Source organism: Lontra canadensis, unplaced genomic scaffold (assembly GCF_010015895.1).
Source record: "Lontra canadensis isolate GAN:19392208 unplaced genomic scaffold, GSC_riverotter_1.0 scaffold4, whole genome shotgun sequence".
Classification (NCBI taxonomy): domain Eukaryota; kingdom Metazoa; phylum Chordata; class Mammalia; order Carnivora; family Mustelidae; genus Lontra; species Lontra canadensis.
The window spans coordinates 34,822,746-34,848,364 of NW_022630998.1; the positions used below are offsets into that span (position 1 = coordinate 34,822,746).

General features: G+C 35.8%; 1 protein-coding gene across 1 annotated transcript in view; it reads left to right on the forward strand.

Annotated features, from left to right (window-relative positions):
• TBCA (tubulin folding cofactor A) overlaps positions 1-23,681 on the forward strand; it is a 75,784-nt gene extending 52,103 nt beyond the window's left edge. Inside the window, exons 2-4 of the mRNA XM_032847940.1 lie at positions 4,283-4,388; positions 21,000-21,086; positions 23,429-23,681. Coding sequence (XP_032703831.1) covers positions 4,283-4,388; positions 21,000-21,086; positions 23,429-23,509 — 274 coding nt within the window. The 3' untranslated portion in view covers positions 23,510-23,681. The remainder of the gene's footprint in view (positions 1-4,282; positions 4,389-20,999; positions 21,087-23,428) is intronic.
• The last annotated feature ends 1,938 nt before the right edge of the window (positions 23,682-25,619 follow it).

A 25,619-nucleotide genomic window follows, 5' to 3' on the forward strand; every position in this document is an offset into this window, starting at 1 on the left:
TCTGTTGCATTGATTCTCAAGTGTCTTTGCTCCAGGAGGAATTGCACTGCTCTTGCCAGGGGGCCAGGCCAAGTGAGCTGCTGGATTGCTATATGTGGCTTTTGTTCCCTAAAGGCTTTCCACACCACTTTCAAGAATGAGAATGAAAATGATGGCCTCCCAGTCTCCAGCCCTGGAGCCAAGAGCCTGGGGCGCCACTCCTCAGTGTGCCCTCAGGGAAAAACAGTCACTCCTGTCTGTCTGGTCTCTGCTGTCTGTGCTCTCCCAGCCTGCTACTGAGTGTTTGTATTTCAGGCCTGGGACCCCATTTTGAGTCCCCAAACTCTGAAGGCTCCTGTAGTACACACTTGTGGCTCTCCTCCGGCAGGGTAGGAAGGGGGGTCTCACTGGTTCTGCCACTTGCTGGGCCCCTTCTCAGAGAGTAGTTCCCTTCCCGTCCCGGGGTGCACAGTTTATGGCACCCTAGACCCGAGAGCCTGCTCCTGGGCTTGTTGATTGCAGCCAGCTTCCCTGCTCCAGTGCCTGGGAGCTCTGTCACACTCAGGCACCCCCTGGTCTTTCTGTGACCCTGGGGATCCTGAGACCACACTGCCCCACCTAGGATTCTGCCCGCTTTGCCACCTGAGCACCTTTCAGGCAGGGATGTTCCTCACTGGAGCAGACTTCTAAAAGTTGTGATTTCCAGTAGCCGGCTTACCTAGGCTCGCTCCCCCTGCAGTTTATCTTCTCATATACTGCCTCATTCTCACTTTTCCGTACCTTCTACCATAGAGAAAGTGGTTGCTTTTCTATTTGTAGAGTTGCAGCTATTATTTTCTTAGATCTCTGGTTGAGTTCATGGGTGTTCAGAATGATTCCTGAGACCAGATGAAACCAGGGTCTCCTACTGTTCTGCCATTTTGGACTCTTCCTCTCTGGCTTGTTTCACTTAGCACGATGTTTTCATCCATGTTGTAGCATTAGTCAGTACTTCATTTCTTTTTATTGCTTAATATTACTCTATTGTATGGGTATATCGTATTTTCTTTGTCCACCATTTCATGGACTTTTGAGTTGTTTTCACATTTGGCCTCTTACGCTGCTTTTAATAATCCTAATATAAGAATATAAGTAATATATTTCACATTTGGCCTCTTACGCTGCTTTTAATAATCCTAATATAAGAATATAAGTAATGCTGCTTTTAATAATCCTAATATAAGAATACATATTCTTTGGGGGTTTTGTTTGGTTTTGGTGGGGAGGGGCAGAGAGAGAAGGAGAGAGAGAACCTTAAGCAGGCTCCTTGCCAGCACAGAGCCCCACGCAGAGGTCAATCTCACAACCCTGAGATCAAGACCTAAGCCAAAATCGAGAGTCAGAAACTTAACTGAGCCACCTGGGTGCCCTAGCAAGTGGTGTTTGTTTGTTTTTTTTAAAGATTTTATTTATTTATTTGACCGAGATCACAAGTAAGCAGAGAGGCAGGCACAGAGAGAGAGGAGGAAGCAGGCTCCCCAGCGAGCAGAGAGCCCGATGTGGGGCTCGATCCCAGGACCCTGAGATCATGACCTGAGCCGAAGGCAGAGGCTTTAACCCACTGAGCCACCCAGGTGCCCCAACAAGTGGTGTTTTTTTTTTTAAGCTTATTTGACCACTTGGATACCAAGGAGTAGTTTGGAAAACATCAGACTAATATTTAAAAATTACGTTAATGCCATACTTATATAGTTAAAAGTTATTTATCACTTCCCTAATGATTGTCATTTCTTAAAGTTTCTCCTTTGTCCTTCTTATGTCTATCCTTTTCTGTTGCTCTGATTTTTGTAATTTCCTCTCATGTATTTGTCTAAGTACTGAAAGTGACCAGATTTTGAAATTGCTGTTTCTCTGTGGGTGTGGGTTTGAAACACTAATAGAAAATATTTTCAGGGGCTCCTGGGTGGCTCAGTGGGTCAAGCCTCTGCCTTCGGCTCAGGTCATGATCCTGGGGTCCTGGGATCGAGCCCCGCATCAGGCTCTCTGCTTGGCAGAGAGCCTGCTTCCCCCTCCCCGCTGCCTGCCTTTCTGCCTACTTGTGATCTCTCTCTGTCAAATAAATAAGTAAAATCTTAAAAAATATATATATATATTTTTTCAGTTAATTATGTCTTTAAAATATAATAAGTTATGACTTATTTTTGTACTTGTTATTTTAACTAATAGCATTTACAAAACTTGAAAAGAGAGCAATGTTTAGAGAATTACAACTATTAGATACATTTTTGTTGTCTTTCTAATTGAATTTTGCTTTATTCCAGAAAATTTAGAAAATATTGCTAAAGGAATAACTAGTGAACTTTAAAATTATTCAAAATTGAAAAGACTGGTAGACTTTGATCCAAATCAGGAAAGATGGCACCGTTACAATGGAGAAGCATATGAGGATGATGACCATCATCATAGAGGTGGTATTCATTGTCAGACCTCGTAATGAAGCCAGTGAATAACACTGACTATTATCATTTTATATGTGGTAGTGAATTGGTGAAGGGCTGTAATCATAATTCACTACTTGGCTATTGGGGTTTTTTGTATTAATATTTAGCTATAGGAATGTTTTAAAAGTCAAATGAAGAATAAACTCAAATGTAAAAGCTCGAAGTAAAATTTAACTCTCAGCTGACCTCTGTACCCCAGATCATTAGGGCTCTTCTCCTCAGATAACCAGAAATAGTACTTTCCCAAGTACTGTTATTTCCCTTATTGTTTCTTGAGTATCCTCTGTTATTTGTTTATATTCATTGCCCTGAGTGGTGCTTGAGATTCCCCCTTTGTTCCTCCCTTGGCATGCACACACTCTTTCTCTATCTAAAATAAATAAAGTCTTTTTTTTTTTAATGTTTGAAATAAACTTAAAAATCTTCATTGTAAATAATTAGACAAAAGCCATTCTCTAGGGTGCCTGGGTGGCTCAGTGGGTTAAGCCTCTGCTTTCGGCTCAGGTCATGATCTCAGGATCCTGGGATCGAGTCCCGCATCGGGCTCTCTGCTCGGCAGAGAGCCTGCTTCCTCCTCTCTCTCTCCTTCTCTCTCTCTCTGCCTGCCTCTTTGCCTACTTGTGATCTCTCTGTCAAATAAATAAATAAAATATTTTTTTTAAAAAAAAAGCCATTCTCTAATAATGATTTTTTTTTTTTAAGATTTTATTTATTTATTTGTCAGAGAGAGAGGAGCAAGAGTGAGCACAGGCAGACAGAGTGGCAGGCAGAGGCAGAGGGAGAAGCAGGCTCCCTGACAAGCAAGGAGCCCGATGTGGGAATCGATCCCAGGATGCTGGGATCATGACCCGAGCTGAAGGCAGCTGCTTAACCAACTGAGCCACCCAGGCGTCCCCACTAATAATGATTTTTAAATTCTAGCTCAGCAACACAGTTCTAGAAATTAGTAAGTGAGCCAGATGGAGAAAGCTTCTTTTAATACATATGGACTCTGAAAGCTTTTTATTCTGCTTTTTAGATACTGTTTATCTCAGAGTGTTAGTGTTTTCTTGAATTACATTTTTATTTTATATTAAAACTTTGATAAACCAGGATTAGAGGGGATTGAGTTATTATGATCGATTGCACTTTGGTTATATGAGGAATAATCAGTAGAACTTTGTATTTCTCTCTTCCAGTTTATTGTTGAAAATCTCTCTGGTCTTTATCAATACCTTTTCTTGTTTTAGTAAATAAATACTTGTTTCCACCATTTGTCCCTAGGAGAATGATGTCTAAATGATGTACTTCAGTCCCTCACATGAGGAAGGTCAGGCATAAAATTAATTGAATAGTAAATACTAGTTAAACAGTTTTGCTTTTGAAAATAATGTTATCCTTCCTTGTTTTGGATTTGGCATGCAATATACTGATTTTTTTTTTTTTTTCCAGGGAGCTGAGCTTTTTCCCTTTATGTTCCAAATACATGTATAAAAGTTTGGAAAATACATACTAATTAAAAGGCGAGACATATGTTAGTCTATAATAATTTTGAGTGTTTTTATATTGTAAATACAAATATTATCACAGAACATGTTTTTAATTAAAAATTTAAGAATTTTATGCTTTGAAGATTGCACTTGATTTAGACAGGTAGAGGACTTAAGGGCCTGAGGATCAGACTTACATCTATGGCTATTTTTCATTCCTCCTCTCCTCCTCCCCAGCCAGCACACATACTTTGGTATCTTAAGTGTGTTTTATATTTACATTTTCTTTGTTTCCCATGTTCTTTTTGCTAGAGAGAAAGTTAATTCTTGGAACCATTTTTGGTTTATTTATAGATTGGTCAAAGAAAAAATGATGTATGAAAAAGAAGCAAAACAGCAAGAAGAAAAAATTGAAAAAATGAAAGCTGAAGATGGTGAAAATTATGCCATTAAAAAGCAGGTAAATTGTTATCTTTAATAATAATAGCTAACATTTACAGAATACCATGTTAACTAATACATTAACAGCCCTTTGAGAAGGTGCTGTTATTTTCTTCTTTACTATTAAAACATCAATTTAAAAATATGGAAACACAGGTTACATAGTTTGCCTAAGTCACATAACCACCAAGCAGTATAGCTAGGGTTTGAATGCAGGAGTTCTGGGTCTAAAATTTGTACTCTTATCCATTAAGCTATCCTGCCTCTCCATTTTAAGTATTAAATATAAAAAATGAGGGCACCTGTCTGGCTTAGTCAGAAGAATATGAGATTTTGATCTCAGGGTTCTGAGTTTTAGCCCCACATAGTTTGTAGAGATTACTACAAAAAATAAACTCAAAAATACTTAATATGTAAATGGCCTAATCTTATGTTAAATGTGCTTGTATATTAAATTTACAAATACTTTCCCCAAACTGATGAGAAGACCACCAAAATAAGTATATATATTATACTTTCAGTGGCTTCTTCTAATTATCCTCATAACAAATTTCAGTCTCCTTTTTGATACCTGCTTATCCAACCTTATCTCTTGCTGTTCCCTCCCTGGACCTCTTAGGTCCAGCCTTTTTGTTGCCTGCACATGCTCTTTCCTTTGCCTCTGACATACTACATGTGTATGAGATGCTCTTCCTGCTTCTCCTACCTACCCTTTCTTTATAAATTTCTCTTTATCTTTTAAACACCCCGTACCTTCTGCCTCAACAGTGAGGTAAATATCCCTCCTCTGTTCTCCCATAACATCTTATTTATTCCCATCAGAGCATTTATTGAATAGTCACTCTTGGCTGACACTTGTTCATAATTCCGTCAGAAAATAGAAGCAATTGGGGCTTTGCCTTTTCCTACCACAAAATCTTTCAACCTATCTGCATCTGTACCTATGCTACCTTCCTTCCTGTTAGAATGGATTATGTTCCCTAACCCTTGTTAAAACCGTCAGTGACATTATTTTCACATTTTTGTCCTCATCTTACATAACTTCAACAGCATTTGACACAAGTAACCACTCTCCTTGAAACATTTTTTTAATATTAATATCTTTGCTAGAATAGTAACCTCCTAGTTTTCCTTCTGTTTTGCTACCATTCCTCAGTCTTCCTTTGCTGAAACTCTCCCTCCCCCTCCCCCTGTGCTCATTGTCCTCCCTACCCCGTGTGTGTGTGTGTGTGTGTGTGTGTGTGTGTGTGTGTGTTAACCTTTAAGAGTTCTTTCTGCAACCTCTAGGTCTTAAGTTCATACCATCATAAAACTTCATTTTTATGTTCACTCATTTATTCACTCAACAGATATTTATTGAATCCCCTGCTACTTGCCAAATACTGTTCTAGGTATTCTTTTAGGCATGACATTAAAAAGAACAAAACAGAAACAAAAAAACTAGAGTCCCTACTTACTTGGTGTTCATTCTAGTGCCAGTATCCCCCAATCTATATCTCTGGGCTTGACCATTCCAGACATATATATATTCAACTAATCACCTGTTTGGCATATTCTCTTGGGTGTCCAAAATAAAAATCATGGTCTTCCCTCAAGTTAACCCACCTTCCTAAAACAAAAATCTGTTCCTTCTCTTGTTACCCATCTTCAGTAAATGGTATCTCCAGTCACTGAGATACCTAAAACCAAAAATTTAGTGGATCTCTTCTTGATGCTTCTCTCTCTTTCCTAATAACCACATCTAATATCCACAAGTCCTATTTCTTATTTCCTCCTTTTCTTTCCTTTCTACCATTGCCGCTAATCCAGTCCACTCTCATCTTCTGCCTATACTATCCTCAAAAGTCTCCTAATCAGCACACCTCTGTCTCTTGAAACCTCATTTCCCTCCCACCACAACAGCCAGATTGATGTCTAAAATGGTATGTCAGAACATTTACTTTTTTACCTAACATCCAGTGTACAATGCATGTAGAATAAAATCCAGATGACACTTAGAAAAAGGCTTATACAGATTATATCTCAAGACGACTTCTTTAAATCAGGACTTGGTGAACTCAACAGTGGTTTTAATCATATAAATTACATTACAAATAATAGTGAACACTCAACCCACACTTCATTCAACAATGTTAATAATTTAAAATGGATTTTTCTGTAGGCGTTTGCTCTCTGTGTTTCAAAAACAACATAGTGTCATCTGAAACATCCAGGAAGAAAACCTTAATTTTGAGCTTCTAGAAGAGCCTGGTTCCACTAGGTGTGGTATAGCAGAGGACATTTGTGTTTAAGATTTTCATAAATTGAGGAAGGATTTGTAAACAGATTTATAGATACAGTATGTTTGCTGATATATTAACCACTGTGGACTAACTGCTCTTCATAAGGATTTACATATGGAGTACAGTTTTTTGATTCTTAAAATAATGATGGTTAAATGCTTTTTTAAATTGGTACTTGTATGAATATTTATATCACTCTTGCCCCTCTCTCACTTTTATGTCCTCTGTTGTTTTCCAACATCTAGTAAGAAATATTATGACACAGTATTTGACTATTTCTTCCAGGTCCTTCTCAGTCAGGCTTATTTTTCCAGATATGTAACTCCTGACTTCAGTTATTTTTTTTATTTGCCCTGTTCTTTTAATCACCAGTAATGTATTAAAAAAATAGTCATATAACTAGAATAAAAGTTGTAAGTTACCGGAATGGAGAATAAATGTGTTCTCTTTCTAAATACAATTCTGCAGATAATGTCACAGATTATCAGAGAATCTGTTTTATTTTAATATTTATATATTGATCATCTTTCAGTAAAGTCACTATTTTATAGGTAGGGATTAACTCTTCATTGAATCTTCTGTTCTCATTGTTATTTAAAAGTACTAGCCACTTAACTACACTGTCATTGACTACATATGCAGATGTAAAAAGGGGAAAATTTTTGTTTAAAAATCCTTTCCAGGGTTGCTTAGGTGGTTCTGTCAGTTAAGCATCTAACATCTGGTTTCAGTGAAGGTCATGATCTCAAGAGTCCTGGGATTGAGCCCCACCTCCAGCCCCATGCTCAGTGAGGGCTATCTGCTTGAGTATTCTTTCCCTCTGCCCCTCAGCCTGCTCTTGTGCACATGCACGCTCTTTTTCTCTCTCTCTCTCGAATAAATAAAATAAATCTTTAAAAAATCCTTTCTACTCTCAGCTATGTTAAAATTCTCTCTTGTCACATGGTTATGGTTTATAAGGTGATTTCTTAGATTCCTAGTCACCCTAGCACTTACATTCAAAAATACTATCCCATATCTAATTACAGAACAATAAATATTTCTATTTACTACTACTGTTAACCTATAGTTTATACAGTTGTCAGTTGCAGTTTTGTCTGTCTCATGAGACCTTTTCTTTAACCTAACCTATATGCTTTTCTCAATTAACTTTCCCTAGCTTAGCTATACTGTGGCCAGCCATTCATGTTTTTTTATTATATGTAATAAGAGTTGCTTTGCCTAAAGCACTGCTTTATTCCTATTTGCCTGGAACTTTAATGTGGGTAATAGTTTCTTTACATATGTTGTGCTCCTAGTAGAAAATATCAAGAAAGCAAAGTGCTGCATTTTGTGGGTTCTTTGCTTGTCTTCTTGTATTTCCTCCTCTTCTGAGCTAAATCCCCTCCTTAACCACTTCTCACTAACGTGGCTCTTTTCTCACGTGGATCCATTTTGCTCTAGCTTTAATGGATCTTTTGAACACATTTCTTGGGTGCTTGGGTGTCATAGTCAGTTGAGTGTCCAGCTCTTGGTTTTGGCTCAGGTTACAATCTCAGGGTTGTAATCCCAGAGTTTTGAGATTGAGCCCCACGTTGGGCTCTGAGCTCTGTGGGGAGTCTGCTTGGGATTCTTTCTTGCCCTGTTCCCCCCTCCCCTGTGCTCTGGCACTCTCAAATAGATAAATACATCTTTTTTAAAAAAGTAATAACACATTCATACTGTCAGTCCCTACCAGACTTCTTACCTATTTGGTTGTCAAAATTGGCCTTTTTTAGATTAGGTCTAATTTTGGTTCTTGTAAACTAAGTAACTAGGTAGAAGACCCTAAGAGGCCAAAATATCAGTCAGTCAAAGAGTTATTCTGTGCTGTCCTTTTCTTTTTGGGCTAGACAATATATTGCAACCTTCAAATATTGCCCAAATTAATTTTAGTCCTCTGCTCCTGACATCACTCTTCTTTTCTACTCTCCTTATCCTAGTTAGAGATACAGAGGATTTTGCCCTCAACCAGTGAAGGTATTCTGGTTTTTTGTTTTTTTTAAACCTAATCTGCCGGAGAAACGATAAACATTGATAATCAAACATATCCCTCTTATTTCACCTGAGGCATGACTCATCTCTTATCTTCTGGAAGTAATGTTAAAAGGACAAATTGGTACAATTTTCCCAATAAAGATTTACAGTTATTACATATAATTGCAGTGTTGTAAAAATTTGTCTTTTTGAGAAGGATGCACATACATTTCTTGTGTGTGATTTACTTGAAACATGAGTTAACATTCACGATTGGATATTTCTTTTTCCTAAAAATGAAGGGGAAATTTTTTCTTAAGTATGTGGAAAATAATAGGAAGCCTCAGTTTAAAAGAGGAATTTTATCAAGTGTCTTTCACAAGACTGATTCTGCAAGAAACACCATATTTCTTTTATCGGTGATAAAAGTATTATTTAAAATAACTTCCAGTGGTACAAGAAAATATTATTGTCTCAGGTTTATCAATGGTGCTCTGTTTTTATGCTTGTTTTGTATTTTGTTGTAGATTTACAGGAAGTTGCAGTAAATGTTAAGGGAGGTCACATACACCCCTCACTAGTCCTCCTACAATTTTAGTATCTTACATAATTATAATGTCCGGACCATGAAATTGACAACGGTACACCACAGAGCTTATTTATATTTCTCTAGTTACACATATACTCATTTGTGTGTATCTGTATATACATTTGTATGTTTATGTATATGGTCCCATATACAATTCTATCACATGTAGAATGTGTAAATACGACAGTCAAGATGGAAAATCTTTCACACAAAATGGTCTTGTGCTACCTCTTTGTAGCCCCTGTCTTCTCCATCCCTGAGTTCTAAGTAATTAATATTCTTTGAAGAATTATACAGTATGTAACCTTTTGAAATTGGCTTTTCCACTTAGCATAATTCCCTTGAGGTCCACTTAAGTCACTGAGTGGATCATCCTTGTTCCTTATTATTGCTGAGTAGTATCCACTGAAGTAGTATCCATTGCTGGATGTATCCACTGAAGAACATTTGGATTGTTTCTGGTTTGGGGCTCTTACAAAAAAAGCTTCTGTGAACATTCATAGACAAAATTTTTGCATGAACATAAGTTTTCATTTTACTGGGATAAAATCCCAAGAAATTGCTGTGTTTTATTAGTACATTTTTTTGTCTTAAGAGAAACTGCCAAGCTCTTTTCCAGTGACTATTATTTTACATTCCCATCAGTGATGTGTGAGTGTTTTGATTTCTCTACATCCTCACTGGCCTTTGATGTTACCACTATTTTTTATTTTAGCATTTGGCCATTACCTGCATGATAGATGTATAGTGATATCTCATTGTGCTTTTAATTTTGATTTTCCTAATGGCTGTAATGTTGAGTATCTTCTCATTTGCTTATTTGTGTCTGTATATCCTCTTCAGTGAAATGTCTGTTTATGTCTTCTGCTCCCTTTTTAAAAGTTTTTTATTTATGTAAGTAATCTCCACACCCAGAGTGGGGCTTGAACTCATGACCCCAAAATCAAGAGCCACACACTTCCTACTGAGCCAGCCCGGCACCCCTAAGATTTTATTTTTTTAAGTAATCTCTACACCCAACATGGAGTTTGAAATCACAACCCTGAGATCAAGAGTTGGCATGCAATACTGACTGAGCCGTCTTCTGCCCACTTTTTAATGGGATTCTTTGTTTCTCTACTTCTGAGTTTTGAGAGTTCTTTGTATATTCCAGATAAATGCCTTTTGCTGGGTATGTGGTTTGCAAATATTTTCTCTTAGTCACTGCCTCTTAACAGTGTCTTTCACTGAGCAATAGTTTTTAATTTTGAGAACATCTCATTTATGGCTAATATTTCCTTTTGTGAATTATACTTTTGATCTCAAGTCTAAGGCCTCTGCCTAATCCTCGGTCCCAAAGATTTTCTGTTTTTTTTTTTCCTAAAATATCTGTGGTTTTATGTTTTACATTTAAGGCTTTGATCAGTCTTGAGTTAGTTTTTGTTTAAGGGGTGGGGTTTAGTTTGAAATTTATCGATTTATCTTTTTGCCCCTATAGAAGCCTAGTTCCTCCAGCAATGTTTGTTGAAAAGGTCAGAAACCCTTTGGACATCTTTGTGGGTCTAATTTTTGTTTCTCCCTTTTGATCCATTAACCTGTATGTATTCATTTACCGATACCACACCGTATTGATTACTGTAGCTATAGAGAAAGATTTAATTGTGAAAGTGAGTCCTCTCATTTTCTTTTTTTTTTTTTATTGTTTTAGCTGTTCTACTTCCTTTGCCTTTCCATAAAAATTTTTAAAATTAAGTTTGTCTATGTCTATAAAACACCTTGCTAACATTTTGATAGGAATTGCATTAAACCTATACAACCGGGGGTGTCTGGGTGGCTCAGTGGGTTAAGCCTCTGCCTTTAGCTTGGGTCATGCTCTCAGGGTCCTGGGATCAAGCCCCGCATCAGGCTCTCTGCTCAGCAGGGAACCTGCTTCTCCCTCTCTCTCTGCCTGCCTCTCTGCCTACTTGTGATCCCTCTCTGTCAAATAATTGAATAAAATCTTTAAAAAAAAAAAAAAAACCTGTATAACTGTTTGGGGGCACCTGGGTGGCTCAATTGATTAAGCATCTGAATCTTGATCTCAGCTCAGGTCTTGATTTCAGAGTCATGAGTTCAAGCCCTATGTTGGGCTCTACAACTGGGCATGGAGCACACTTCAAAAAAAAAAAAAAAAAACCCTGTATATCAATTTGGAGAGAATTGATGTCTTTACTATGTGAGGTCTTCCAGTCAATGAACATGTTAACTCTTTCCAATTTATTTAGGTCTGACTTCTTTCATCAGCATTTTGTAATTTTCAACATACTGATCCTGCATGTTTTGTTAGTTTTATACCTTGAGTATTTCATTTTCTTTGAAAATGTTGTAAATGGTATTGTTTTTAGTTTTGGTTTCCACATACATATTTTGCTGTTAGATATGGAAGTGCATTTAGTTTTTTCTGTGTTGACCTTGTAACCTTGACTTGTTGAACTCTCTAGTTCTAAAAGTTTTTTGTAGATTCCTTCTGGTCTTCTACATAGATAAGCATATCATTTGTAAATAGAGATAGTTTCCTTCTTTTCAACCTGCACGTCCTCTTTTTTTTACCTGATTGTTCTGGCTAAGGCTTACAGTACTGTCTTGAATAGGAGTGGTGACATCTCACCTATTCCTAATCTTAAGGAGATAGCATTCAGTCTTTTACCATTAAGTATAGTATTAGCTGTACATTTTGGTAAATAGTGTTTCTCAAGTTGAGGAAGTTCTTTATTCCTCCTTTGCTGAGTGTTTTTGTCATGAATGGGTATTTTGGGTTTTGTTACATGCTTTTTCCTGTCTCATTTGATAAGACCATATGAATTTTCTTCTTTGGCCTACTAATATTGTGGGATTATATGGACTGATTTTTAAATGTTGAACCAGTCTTGTATTATACCTGCTTAATCTTGATTGTGGTGTGTAATTCTTTTCGTATGTTGCTGGAGTCAATTTACTAATACCTTGTTGAGGATTTTTGCATCTAAGTTTACGGTCTGCAGTTTTCTTTTTTTATACTTTGTCTGGTTCTGGTATCAGGTTAATGCTCCTCTCATAAAATTAATTAGAAAATGTTCCCTCTTCTCTTTCTTAAAGGATTTGTGTGAAATTAGTTTCCGTTCCTTAAATATTTGATAAAATTGTCCAGTGGAACTATTGAGGCTTGGAGAGTTCTGTTTTATGATCTTTTTAATTATAAATTCAATTCCTTTCATGATTGTAGAACTACCCAGGTTATCATTTGAGTTTTGGTGCTTTGTAGTTTTGAAGGAATTGGTTCATTTCTTCTAAGTGGCCAATCCAAGAGCATTATGAACAGTATTATAGAGTTTTTAGTGGTGTTTTTTTTTCCTTAACAATTTGCTAGTATTTTGTTGAGAATTTTGGAATCCATTTTCATCAAGGATATTGGTGTGTAACTTTCCTTTTTGGTGGGGACTCTGCTTTTGGAATCAAGGTGATGCTGCCTTTATAGAATGAGTTTTGAAGTATTCCTTCCATTTCTGTTTTTTGGAATAGTTTCAGAAGAATAGATATTAATTCTAATTTAAACGTTTGGTAGAATTCCACTGGGAAGCCATCTGGCCCTGGACTCTTGTTTGTTGGGAGAGTTTTGATTACTGCTTCAATATCCTTGCTGGTTTTGGGTCTGCTCAGGTTTTCTCTTTCTTCCTGTTTCTTTTTTGATAGTTCATGCATCTCTTGGAATGCATCCATTTCTTCTAGATTGCCTGATTTTTTGGCATATAGTTGCTCATAATATGTTCTTTTAATTGCTTGTATTCCTTCAGTGTTGGTTTTGATCTCTCCTCTTTCATTCATTATTTTTTTTTTTATTTGGGTCCTTTTTTCTTTTTGATAAGTCTGGCCAGGGGTTTATCAGTCTTTCTAATTCTTTCAAAGAATCAGCTCCTACTTTTGTTCGTCAGTTCTACTGTTCTTCTGGTTTCTATTTCATTTATTTCTTTAGGCTTTATTTGCTGTTCTTTCTCCAGCTGCTCTAGGTGTAAAGTTAGATCATGTATTTGAAACTGTTCTTCTTGAGGAAGGCCTGTGTTTGGCTGTATACTTCCCTCTTAATGTCTGCCTTTGCTGCGTTCCAAAGGTTTTAGACTTTCAATTTATTTTCGTTTTCATTTGCTTCTCTGTATTTTTTTTTAATTTCTTCTTTAATTTCCTGGTTAACCCATTCATTCTTTAGTAGGATGTTCTTTAACCTGCGTGTAGTCTTCCCTAATTTTTTCTTATGGTTGACTTCATTTTAATAGCATTATGGTCTGAAAATATACATAGTACACTCTCTTTCTCTTTTGGTTGAGGCCTTATTTGTGACCCAGGATGTGATCTTCCTGGAGAGTGTTCCATGTGCACTAGAGAAGAATGTGTATTCTGCTGCCTTAGGATGAAATGTTCTGAATATATCTGTTAAGTCCATCTGGTTCAGTGTATGATTCAGAGCCATTGTTTCCTTGTTGATCTTCTGCTTAGATAATCAGTCCCTTACTGTGAGTGGGGGTTAAAGTCCCCTACTCTTAATGTGTTATTGTCAATGAGTTTCTTTAAGTTTGTTTATTAACTGATTTATGTATTTGGCTGCTCCCAGGTTGGGGCATAAATATTTAGAATTTTTAGATCTTGTTGAATAGACCCCTTTATTATGATATAGTGCCTTCTTCATCTCTTAGTACACTCTTTCATTTAAAATCTAGTTAGTCTGAGATAAATATGACTACTCCAGCTTTCTTTTGATGTCCAATAGCATGATAGATGGTCCTCCTCCCCCTCACTTTCAATCTGGAGGTGTCTTTGAGTCTACAGTGAGTCTCGTAAACAGCATATTGACGGGTCTTGGTTTTTTATCCATTCTGATACCCTGTGTGTTTTGATTAGAGTATTTAGGCCATTTACATTCAAAGTAATTAGTGAGAGATACAAATTTAGTGCCATCGTATTCCCTGTAAAGTTGCTATTCCTGTAGATTGTCTCTTTTCCTTTCCAATCTTTGTTGATTGTGGTCCCTCTTTCCTGCTCAAAGGTCTGCTTTAATATTTCTTGTGGTGCTGATTTAGTGTTCATAAACTCCTTTAGTTTTTGCTTGTTTTGGAAACCCTTTAACTCTCCTATTCTGAATGACAGCCTTGCTGGATAAAGTATGTTTGGCTGCATATGTTTCCCATTCAGCACATTGACTGTATCATGCCACTGTCTTCTGGCCTGCCAAATTCTCTGGACAGATCTGCTGCTACCCTTATGTCTACTCTTGTAGGTTAAAGACCTTTTATCCCTAGCTGCTATCGAATTCTCTCTTTGTATTTTTCAGGTTTCACTATGATATGTCTTAGTGTTCACTTGTATTTGTTGATTGTGAGGGGAGTTCTCTGTGCCTTTGGACTTGAATACCCGTTTCCTTCAACTTATTAGGGAAGTTCTCAGCTATAATTTGTTCAAATAAATTGCTCTTTTTTCCCACTCTTGCTCTTCTGGGACTCTTATGATATGGATATTATTGTGCTTTGTGGAATCACTGGGTTCCCGAAGTCTCTTTGTGATCTACTAGTTTTCTTTCTGTCTTCTTCTCAGCTTCTTTATTTTCCATAATTTTGTCTTCTGCATCACCTTTTTGTTCCTTTGCTTCTTTCATCCTCTTTGTGATTGCATCCAGTCTATTTTGCATCTCAGGAAAGCATTTTTTATTTCGGTCTAACCATTTTTTGGCTCTTTTATCTCTGCAGCAACGGTTTCTGTGGTGTTTCTTATGCTTTTTTCAACCTCATAATATTCTTATGATTCTTGTTCTAAATTCTTGTTCATATATATTGCTTATATCTGTTTGGAGTAAATCCCTGGCCGTGGTTTCTTCTTGATCTTTCTTTTCCGGAAAATTCCTCCATCTTGTCATTTTGTCTAGGTTTCTGTCTTTTGCATGTTATGAAAGCTTGTTATTTTCCTGCTCTTGAGAGTATTAGTATATTAAGGAGGAGTCCTACACTGTCTAGGGTCTGGTGCTTCAGGAAACACACCAGTGTTTCTGGTGTATGCTCTGCACAGTCTGCTGTTGTGTTTTGGCTGCTTTTCCCATGGGTCAGTCCTTTGCAGGGTTCCTCCTTGTTTGTGGTGGGGAGTGCTTGGACCGTTAACTAAGTGTGCTTTGATTTGTTTGTTAAAATAAGCCTGCCACGTTCTCTCCCTCTAATTGGGCACATTGTTCTTTTAATCATCAGATCAGTTTCCTAGGTATTCAAAATTATTTGATGTTGATCTAGCTGTGATCAGGGGGGTGAAGCTATGTTCAAGCCCAGACTCCCCCTACTGCTCCACCATCTTAACTCAAGTATCTGTTGTTTTCCTTTAATGCTTGCAAGATCTGTAAAGATCTTTTTTTGTTACTGATGAGTGATTTGTGCCTTCTGACTTCAGTGTTACTAGAAATTTATTAGTTTTTTAAAAACTCATCTCTTTGTTTCATGGATACTTTTATTCTGTCATTTCTAATCTTATTTTTATTATTCCCTTCCGCTTGTTTTGGGTTTATTTGCTCTTCTTTTTCTCAGTTTCTGAAATAAGAGCTTAGTTTTTTGTTTTTGGGATTTTTTAAAGGATTTTATTTATTTGACAGAGAAACAGTAAGAGAGGGAACACAAGCAGGGGGAGTAGGAGAGGGAGAAACAGGCTTCCCACTGAACAGAGAGCTGGATGCAGAGCTTGATCCCAGGACTCTAGGATCATGACTTGAGCCGAAGACAAGACACTTAACGACTAAGCCACCCAGGTGCCCCAGAACTTAGATTTTTGAGGTCTTTGTTCTTTCTTAACATAAACATTTACTGCTGCAAATTTCCCTCTCAGCACTGCTTTAACTGAATCCTATAACATTTGACATGCTATATTTTCATTCTCATTTATCTCTGTATTTCTCTTCTTCTTTTGAGACTTCCTTGTTGATTCATGGGTTATTTACAAGTATGTTTAATTTTGAAGTGATTTGAAGATTTTCCTGCTATATTTTTGTTACGATTTCTACTTTTTTTTAATAGTCGTACATGCACTACATATTATTTCAGTTCTTTTATTTAATATTTAAATTTGTTGAGATGTTTGTTTTGTTGTTGTTATTTGACCCAGACTATGGTATACTGCAATGAATGTTTCTTTTTTCTTTTCTTTTTTTTTTTAAGATTTATTTATTTGAGAGAGTATGCATGTAAGATGGAGGAGGGGCAGAGGGAGAATCTTTCAAGCAGACTGCACTGAGCATGGAGCCTAACACAGGGCTTAGTCCCACAGCCCATGAGGTCATGACCTGAGCTGAAACCAAGAGTCAGAAGCTTAACTAACTGACCCACCCAGATGCCCCTGTAATGAAGGTTTCATAGGTGCTTAAAAAGTATTTCTTTTCCTTTCTTAGGCAGAGTGTCCTATAAATGTTAGTTAGATCTTATTGGTTGATGGCATTATTCAGTCCTTTTATAACTTTGCTGACTTTTGGTCTAATACTTCTACCACTTGTACCGAGTGAAGTATTGAAATCCCCAGCTATATGTGTAGTTTTATCTCTCTTTTCAGTTTTATCCGTTTTTATGTTATATATTTTGAAGTTCTCTTATGTAGTACATCCACATTTAGGGATCGCCATTGTTTTTTTTTTTTTTTGGTGAATTGATGATTGTATTATTATGTAGCATTCCTCTTGGTCTCTAATTTATTTACTTTTTTGCTCTGAAGTCTATCTAGTATTAATATAGTCACTCTTGTTTAAATGTTTGCATGATACATCTTTTTTCATCCTTTTATTTTCAACTCTGTTTCATTTTGTTTGAAGTGGTTTTCTTATAAGCAGCATATAGTTGGGTCCAGTCTATGAATCTCTTAGAAGTGGATTTAAACCAAAAAAAAAAAAAAATAGTGGATTTAAACCATTTATACTTAAAGTAATTATTGACATCTTAGGGTTTAGGGGCCCAGACTTCTTTTTAGTCATTGAGCAGTAACCTTAGTCATTCAGCAATAACCACAAAACACAAGTCAAATTCCTTCCTTCCTTTCTTCTTTCCTTCCTTCCTTCCTTCTTATCTTTCTCTCTTCCTTCTTTCCATCCTTCAGAGGTTCTCACAGCATGACAACCAGTTCCTGAGAGAAGCATTTCCATAATGTAAGCATTTCAAGAGGCCCATGTGGAAACAAAAAGTTCTAGAAAGCCACTTCTGCCACATTCTGTTGGTCACAGGTACAACCCAAATGTAGTGTGGGAGGTGACTCTGAAAGAACGGGATCATTGGAATCCTTCTTAGAGTCTGGCTATACTATCATTCATTCATATGCTAGAGTTGAAATCGGAGTCATGGGTTATAACTAAGATCCTATCAACTAGCTAGTCACTCTGAGACTCAGCTTTCTTGTTTATAAGTTGAGGAGCCTGTTGTAGATGACCACTTAGGTCCCTTCTGACTCTATGATTCTTCATTTGTTTCTCAGTCAGTGTCTTTATATCTTTTTTCCCTTGCTTTACTGAGATACAGTTGACAGTCTAAAATTGTATATATTTAAGTTATCAAATTGTATGATTTGATGAATGTATACTTTGTGAATATTGACCATAACCAAGATACTTGACATATCCATCGCCTTACATAGTTACCATTTTCCCTCTGTCTCTCCCTCTCTTCAGTTGGATTTTTAACCTGTTTATTAGTATATTACCATTTGACCTTTGTATAAAAGCAGACTTAACCATTGTTACAGTTATCTCTGAACAACTCTAAAGCTCAGTTTGGCAAGCTAATGCAGTTACCATTGGTTCCAGAGGTAGCCGATATCCAATATTAGAGTGCCTATGGATTTATAGCCAGCCCTAGGTGAATGGATCATTAAAGAAATTAGAAATCTTGTCTCAGTTGAGCAATAGCAGAACAACTTAACATTGGCCAGATTATTTCACAGAGCTCTTCTTTCTGAAAAAATGAAAATCTGCCAATTAGGGCTTTTCCCTTCCAACTTATTTACATTTGATTATAAAGATAATTGATCAGATTTTAGTTTAGTAATTTATTTATTGTTCTAGTCTGAGCCTTGCTAATAAGCCTCCCCAAACTTCCATTTTACCTGAATAACTTTCCCCCCAAAATATCCTAACTTGTTTTAAGAACAGTAACACGTGAGTAGGACCACATCCTGCTGTGTTAAGGTTCCTTGTACCTCCCAATCTGTGCCAAGATCCTGACTTAAACTCAATCTTGTCATAGTCAGTATTATAATAAACTGAGAGTTTATTCAGATATTTTCTTTTATTTAAGAATTTATTTGTTTGATGAGAGAGAGATAGCGAGAGAGGGAACACACGCAGGGGGAGTGGGAGAGGGAGAAGCAGGCTTTCAGCTGAGCAGGGAGCAGGATGTGGGGCTTGTTCCCAGGACCCTGAGATCATGACCTGAGCCTAAGGCAGATGCCTAATGACTGAACCACCCTATTCAGATATTTTAAAGAGAGGTTCCATTCATCTGAGTGACTCCTTCCCAAGGAGAACACTTTGAAAGATAATACTCATTTACTTTAGTTCAGGTATTTTGAGGGGTTTCTTTACTATATAATCACACCTTATATATGGTCTTTTAAAATTATTTCTAGCAGTTGTAATTCATTGTTATGAGGTAAAGTCTACGGTTTATGGCCTTGATAGAGATGTGGTTTATGGATTCCACATCATAGCCAGGATTGTACTATATGCCTTTAGCTCCCAGTGGCATAGTCTTCTTGAAGCTGTGTCAAGTGTTTATTTGAACTTGGAGGACTGGAATGGAGGACAAAAACTGCCCTTTTACTCATCTTTGCATCCCCTGTACCGGGCATCCTGTAGATATATAGTAAGCTTATTGAATGAATTGGGGATGGTACGTGGGAGAGACTGATCTTTGATCCTATTTACATCATAGTCCTGTTTTGATAGATTAAATGAGGATTCTTGCTCCATAATAATGAATAGAATAATAATGAAAGAAGTATAAAGTTCATTTCATTGACAGTACTAAAACTTTCAAAAAACTTTCTAGAAGTATCCATTTTGACTTAACACTTTAGATCTTACTCTCTAGTCATTTCATCTTACTTAATTCCTATAAGTTACTCTCAAGGGTGGTCCATAAGGAAGAAATATGAATCAGGTATCCCGTGAAATGTCTATCAGTGACTTTTTTCACACATATTCATACTAACTAGATACATAAAAATAATTTAGTCACAGTGATTAAATATCTAGGTATAGTATGATTAGCAGTGAAGTAAAGTCATGATCCTGTGTCTTAAGTTTTCAGCCAGCGTCTTGTTAGTAAAAGAAGTTAAACAAATAGGTTTTCACCTGAGAAAACAGATGTGGATAGAGAGCATCCTTGTTTATTATGATTCTGATTTTTGTTTATAGTGTGTGTTATGACAAAACTATTAGGGAAAGGGAGAAGATACTGGAACTTACTAAAGTTTCTATTAAAATGTAGTATGGGGGCACCTGGGTGGCTCAGTGGGTTAAAGCCTCTGCCTTCAGCCCAGGTCATGATCCCAGGGTCCTGGGATCGAGCCCCACATCGGGCTCCGCTCAGCGGGCAGCCTGCTTCCCTTCCTCTCTCTCTGCCTGCCTCTCTGCCTACTTGTGATCTCTGTCAAATAAATAAATAAAATCTTTAAAAAAAAATGTAGTATGATTACCATTAAGTTATGTCTTTCCTTTTTATTTTTATATGAGCTAGCTAATAAAGCTTATTAGTAAAATTAGTAAAAGTTTGAAATTTGTACCCTTTTAACCAAAGATAGTTGCCCAAACATTATTTTTTGTAGATAAATGTTTAAATGATTTTTGTGTCTCTGAGAATAGTTTAAGGAGATAAAGCTTCCTGCCATCTTAGGAAAAAGACGTATTTGAGGAACAACATGTGACACTAATTTATTTACCCTCCTACTGATTGGTTTCTCAGTGATTGCTTTGATTTTTTTCTTTTATGATCTGATATTTTATAGTTCAGTTTTGAATGATATATTTTATCTCCAGAAATACCCTCCAGAATAAATATTCTTGGGTTTAATTCTGTTGTGTCTGTCTTCAGGAGGAATAGGCAGAAGTTAGATTCAGAGGGGTGCCAAGTTGGTAATTTGGCTCAAAGTGCATGGGGAGAATAATCTCTCTCCTAAAATGAAGCACAAGGATAAGTAATAACTTTTTATGCATGATAAGCATCAAAAATATGAACCTGCTGGTCTTGGCTTTTCCTTTTTCTTTACCTCTGTCTTTCAGTAAGAACCTCCTGCAGTGTGCACACGATGTGATCAATAACTCAATAACTTTTTTCATGCAGTAATTATCTCCATGTGATATTATCTGAACACTCTTTTTCTTTATTGCTCAGAAGATGCAGGAGATATTTATATAACCAGCTGATCCCATTTTGGATAAAGGTGCTTTGTGACAGCAGGAAAATAGTTTATTTTAAATAGCCTTTTTAAATAAATGCTCTATGAAAAGCTTTTCCAGTTAATTTTCACTTAGCGTGAAAAGGTGATTACCAAATGATTTAAAACTTGTACTTTGAATATTTTACAGTATGATAGTCATTCTTTCTAACTTCTAATCACAATTTAAGTTAAAATATTGAGCTGTTTTTTAAAAATATTAAACTATTTAACATACCTATAATTTTTCCTGATTCTTCTGACCTGTTTTAGATAGTTACAGAAGTGTGAGCTAAACACGTAAGTTCTACTTGTCTCACAGAGATTTTCATTATAGGCAGAGATCCTGCAAGAGTCCCGGATGATGATCCCAGATTGCCAGCGCAGGTTGGAAGCAGCATATACCGATCTTCTGCAGTTATTAGTAAGTAAATTCTTCTCTGTGTTCTGTTTAAACATTCTTTCAGTGTAATACATGGAAGGCCAAAATCTTAAGTATTCAGTGCTGTAAACTAGTTCGGGACATATTTTGTTCACTTGCCCTGTGTGCCAGTATATTTTAAAATAATTAGTAGAGATTAAATTGTGTTTTAATTAGCCTCCAGTAGAAGTACTATAACCAACATGTTTTTTCTGTTTATTTAAACTTAGTTAATTAAATATATTTGAGTTATTATGGTAGATATTCAGAGCACTAACATTGTCCAGCAGTATCTTGAAATATTTAGTATTCATACATAAAGATCTTTTTTTTGGCACATTAAAGATAAGTAGACTATTTAAAATTTCAGAAGATCCAGATGCTTCAAATGGATCTGGGCCCTTACGAAAAGGATCTGGAATCCTTTTAGAGTCAAACCTTACTCAGTTTGAGAGGAAAAAACACCTTGTAATATAGGCAGTGCTTTCCTATTAACTTGGAGCAGGATAACACTGTTACCATCCTTGCTAGTGTTAAGTGCCTTGTGATACAGTGGCAGAATCATTTTATAAAAGATTCTAAAAACAATTAAAAGTCCTCCTATTTCTTAACAGAGATAACTGCATGATACTATATTCAAGCCAGTTACTTTCGCTGTTTGATGATAAATTTGATGAATTCTGATATTTCCTTTACTAATCTCATTTTATGTTTCTGTTTCTTGAGCTAATATTAACTAGCTACTAGCTGTCTCGTGATTCATAGTTATGCCTTCTATAACAAAAATCTTGTGAGGCTTTCTCAGGATGATTATATGTATTCTTTGAAAGAGATTGACATTTGTTTTCCCACCAAAATTATATTAGGACTAAATCTGTAAGAAAAAAACAGAGATATGTTCACACTTTAATTTTGACACAGAACTCCATTTTTATCTATAGGAACCTTTCAAAGTCAGGGTAACTCTCCTTAACAGCCAAAAATAAAACTGTGGTTTTGAAATAAAAGGTAGATGAAAGCAGGAAATAATTACTATATTAAAATACTGAGACAGAAGCACCATTTTTATTTCCTGACAACTTAAATGCTTTTTGCTCTCATGAATCTAGTAGCTGAAAAAGTAATAGAAATTGCTTGAAAAGAATAATTCTGGCTTTGAATGATAAACTGTGTGTATGGATGTAGTCAGCAATATTTCTACCCTCAAAGAGCTTATACTTAGTAACAGAGAACAGAGACATGTTTAGGTGTAATACAGAGGTTTTAAGAAATTTTTGCCTGTAGTCTGAGTTAAGCAAATTCTCCTTTTGCTTTAAATTTTCCTATTAAAGAATCACACAGGGGCACCTAGGTGGCTTAGTCCATTAAGCGTTTGCCTTCAGCTTGGGTAATGGTCCCAGGGTCCTGGGATCAAGCCCTGCATCGGGCTTCCTGCTCTGCGGGAAGCCCGTTTCTCCCTCTCCTACTTCCCCAGCTTGTGTTCCCTCTCTCACTGTGTCTCTCTCTCTGTCAAATAAATAAACAAATCTTAAAAAAAAAAAAAAAAGAAGAAACACACATACTTTATTCTCTCTGCTCTGTAACTGTTTGTACATCTTTAGCTTTTATTGACCCAACACAAATAACTGGTCATAGCTTTACTTATTTAAGTAAAAATCAAACAAAAGTTCATATGCAGTATAACTTAGATGATACTGTTCACATAATAATATGTTAGTATGAGTTTTATGTATAAAGTATCAAGGAAAAACTCAGTCTTTGGATATCAAAAAATAAAAGATGTTAGCATTTTGTTTCCTTGTAGTAAAATGCATAATACTTATTAATAAGCAGACAGTTTGGTTTTCTAATTCAAAGATTGTACTTCTCTCTGGTGTGACATCACTACCCTTCTTTGTCATTGTGGGTAGTTCAAGGAGTATTGTCATCTGAATATTATCATATATGTGACACTTTAGTAAAGCATCATTTTTTTAGTTTTAGTCCATTGATATTAATCTTTTTTGTATGATGACATGTTTACAAAATGAGAATACTTTTTTTTTCATTTTTCTGAGGTTTTTATGTATTTATTTAATGCTAATAGCTTTAGGTGACCCTGTTTATCACTGACTCTGTGAGGATGCTGTACAGTGAAACAACAAAACCTGTTACTTCTCTTACCAATAAAAAACAAAACTATGGGAAACCTATGAAATTATACAATATTTAGATAAGGTTTAGAATCCTTTTTGTGTTAATTTTTGAGCCTTTATATTGATGGTTTGTAATATATAAATATATAAATAAATAATAGCACTGAACTTTGAGAAGAATAAATCTCATTTTATTATATTTCATTTCAGGAGGGTGAAAAAGACTTGGAAGAAACTGAGGAATATAAGGAAGCACGTTTAGTATTGGATTCAGTGAAGTTAGAAGCCTGAAGTTTTTCTGTACAGGATGTTTTTTGCATTAAATCCTGGGATCCATTCCACAATTCATTATTTTTGACCACTGCTGTATGTTCAAATAGTATGAGAATGTGATTCTTTTTATGCAGTTGCATATATTTTTCTTTGCCTAATTTAACGTGTCAAATAAATGAGTTCGTCTAAATTGTTTATTTCATACTTTACAAAATATTTTTAACCTTTTATCATGAAATCATAGACATTTTTGACAGAATTAAAATCTGTTAGGTTCTCTGAAGTCTAGGTATTTTGCTTCATAAGTGTGGATTGAGTTAAAAATAAGATACCTTTATTTTTAGATTAAAATCTAAATTTTGAACAGTTAATTCTAAATAGGGTACAACTCCCTCAAAAGAAAGGAAGAACTTGTCTGCGAATAAAGCCTCACATATTTATCCCTTTACAGTGAAAGTCTAACATTTCCATCACTGTTAACTAATGGAAACATTTAAATCTCTTACCAGAAAGATAGATTTATACAAAAAACATCAATTATTTAGATCTCCAAGTAAGATTCTTATGAACAAAGAATTGAATTGTATCATAAAAGAATAATAATGGTATATTGGCAAATGTTTAACAGACCTTCGAAATGGAAAGGGAGCCTCTTACTTCTGTGGTATAAGTACTCCTGCTGTGACTAATTTCAGGCTACCGACATGACATCATTGAACACAAGGTTGGGAAGATTTGAGCCAGCTCCAGCATACACTGTCATAGCCAAACCTGGATAATCTTGACTGACTGGAAAAGGTTATCATTTTATCACGAAGTATTTTTCCAGTACAGTTGTAAACTAATTAATTACCTAATCATTTGCGTTTATTTTCTTAAAAATACATGACAACTCAGTTTTCTTCTGTTTCTTGAAAATGTGTATAAACCTTTATATCATCAGCCTACCATGAGCAGTGATCTAATGAACTAAAATACTAATAATAGCGTTTAAACTTTAAAAGCCATAATTGAAAAAATAACAAAATCTGAATTTTTGCTGCTATAAGATACATACTTGTAGGGTAATTGGTTTGATTTTGAAAGTCACCAATGATCACCAGAAACCATAACATTTATTGAATCTGTCAGAAAGATCAGAGAAGAGAAAAATAATACTATTCTTTCCTGCCGTTATTTCTAAAGGGTATGCTGTTGTAAAGCACAGAATCCATCATTTTTAAAATCTTTATACATTTAGAAAATTACTTAATAACATATATCAGAAGCATTTCTAAGTTGAAATGTCATCATCTTAAAATATTACATGCCATTTTTAAAGTACATGAGGTGGGGAGAGGAAGAGTAAGGAAATAAAAACACAATTACAATGTAAAACTTTCTGCTAAGCCTTTCTCTTAATATTAGAGATTTGAGCAGGAGAATGAAAACTCTAGATTATTTTGTGGTTGGTGTTAAGTCCCAAGAATAGTTTGGCTTCTTGGTGGTGGGTGGGATGGTATATTTAATTTTCCAAGTAAGATAGCATTTAAAGAGAGTATTTTACCATGTTTTTAAGTGTAAAAAATTTCAACCTTCTGCCAAATACATAAATAACATATATTCAAAGCAAAAAATATTGGTCCCTCCAGAAAAAAGTAATTCTGAAAGGGAAGTTTTACAGCCACGACCCAAGTCTTGGTTGCTGAAAAAAAATTATTTTCTAGCCAAAAAGCCTAGGAAAGTAGAAATTAACAAAGCAGATGAAAATAAATACACCTTTAGAGAATTGCTGTCTCAATTACAGATTTCATACTGGATCTCTCTCCAGACATTGATGAGACGCAGCAAGAAGCTTCATATGCTGTGAAGGCTTATTCCTGGGAGTTTTTGACACATTCCACTTACGTTTTCATGGCCATCAAGAGGCACAGTAAGTTAAGAACAGTTGTAATTCATGCAGTGTTAGCTTGTTTTTAAGCTTTTGGTTAAAAACTTACATCTGTAGGATAATAGGTAGAAATTTCCAAAAGTAAGGTTGCCTTTTTCTCTCTCCAGTACCTGATCCCCAACCAACATATAGCAGTTGCTCAGTAAACATTTGTAGAATAAGTGAAAAGCAAGAGGTGAAAACCTCTGGAGTGAGGGA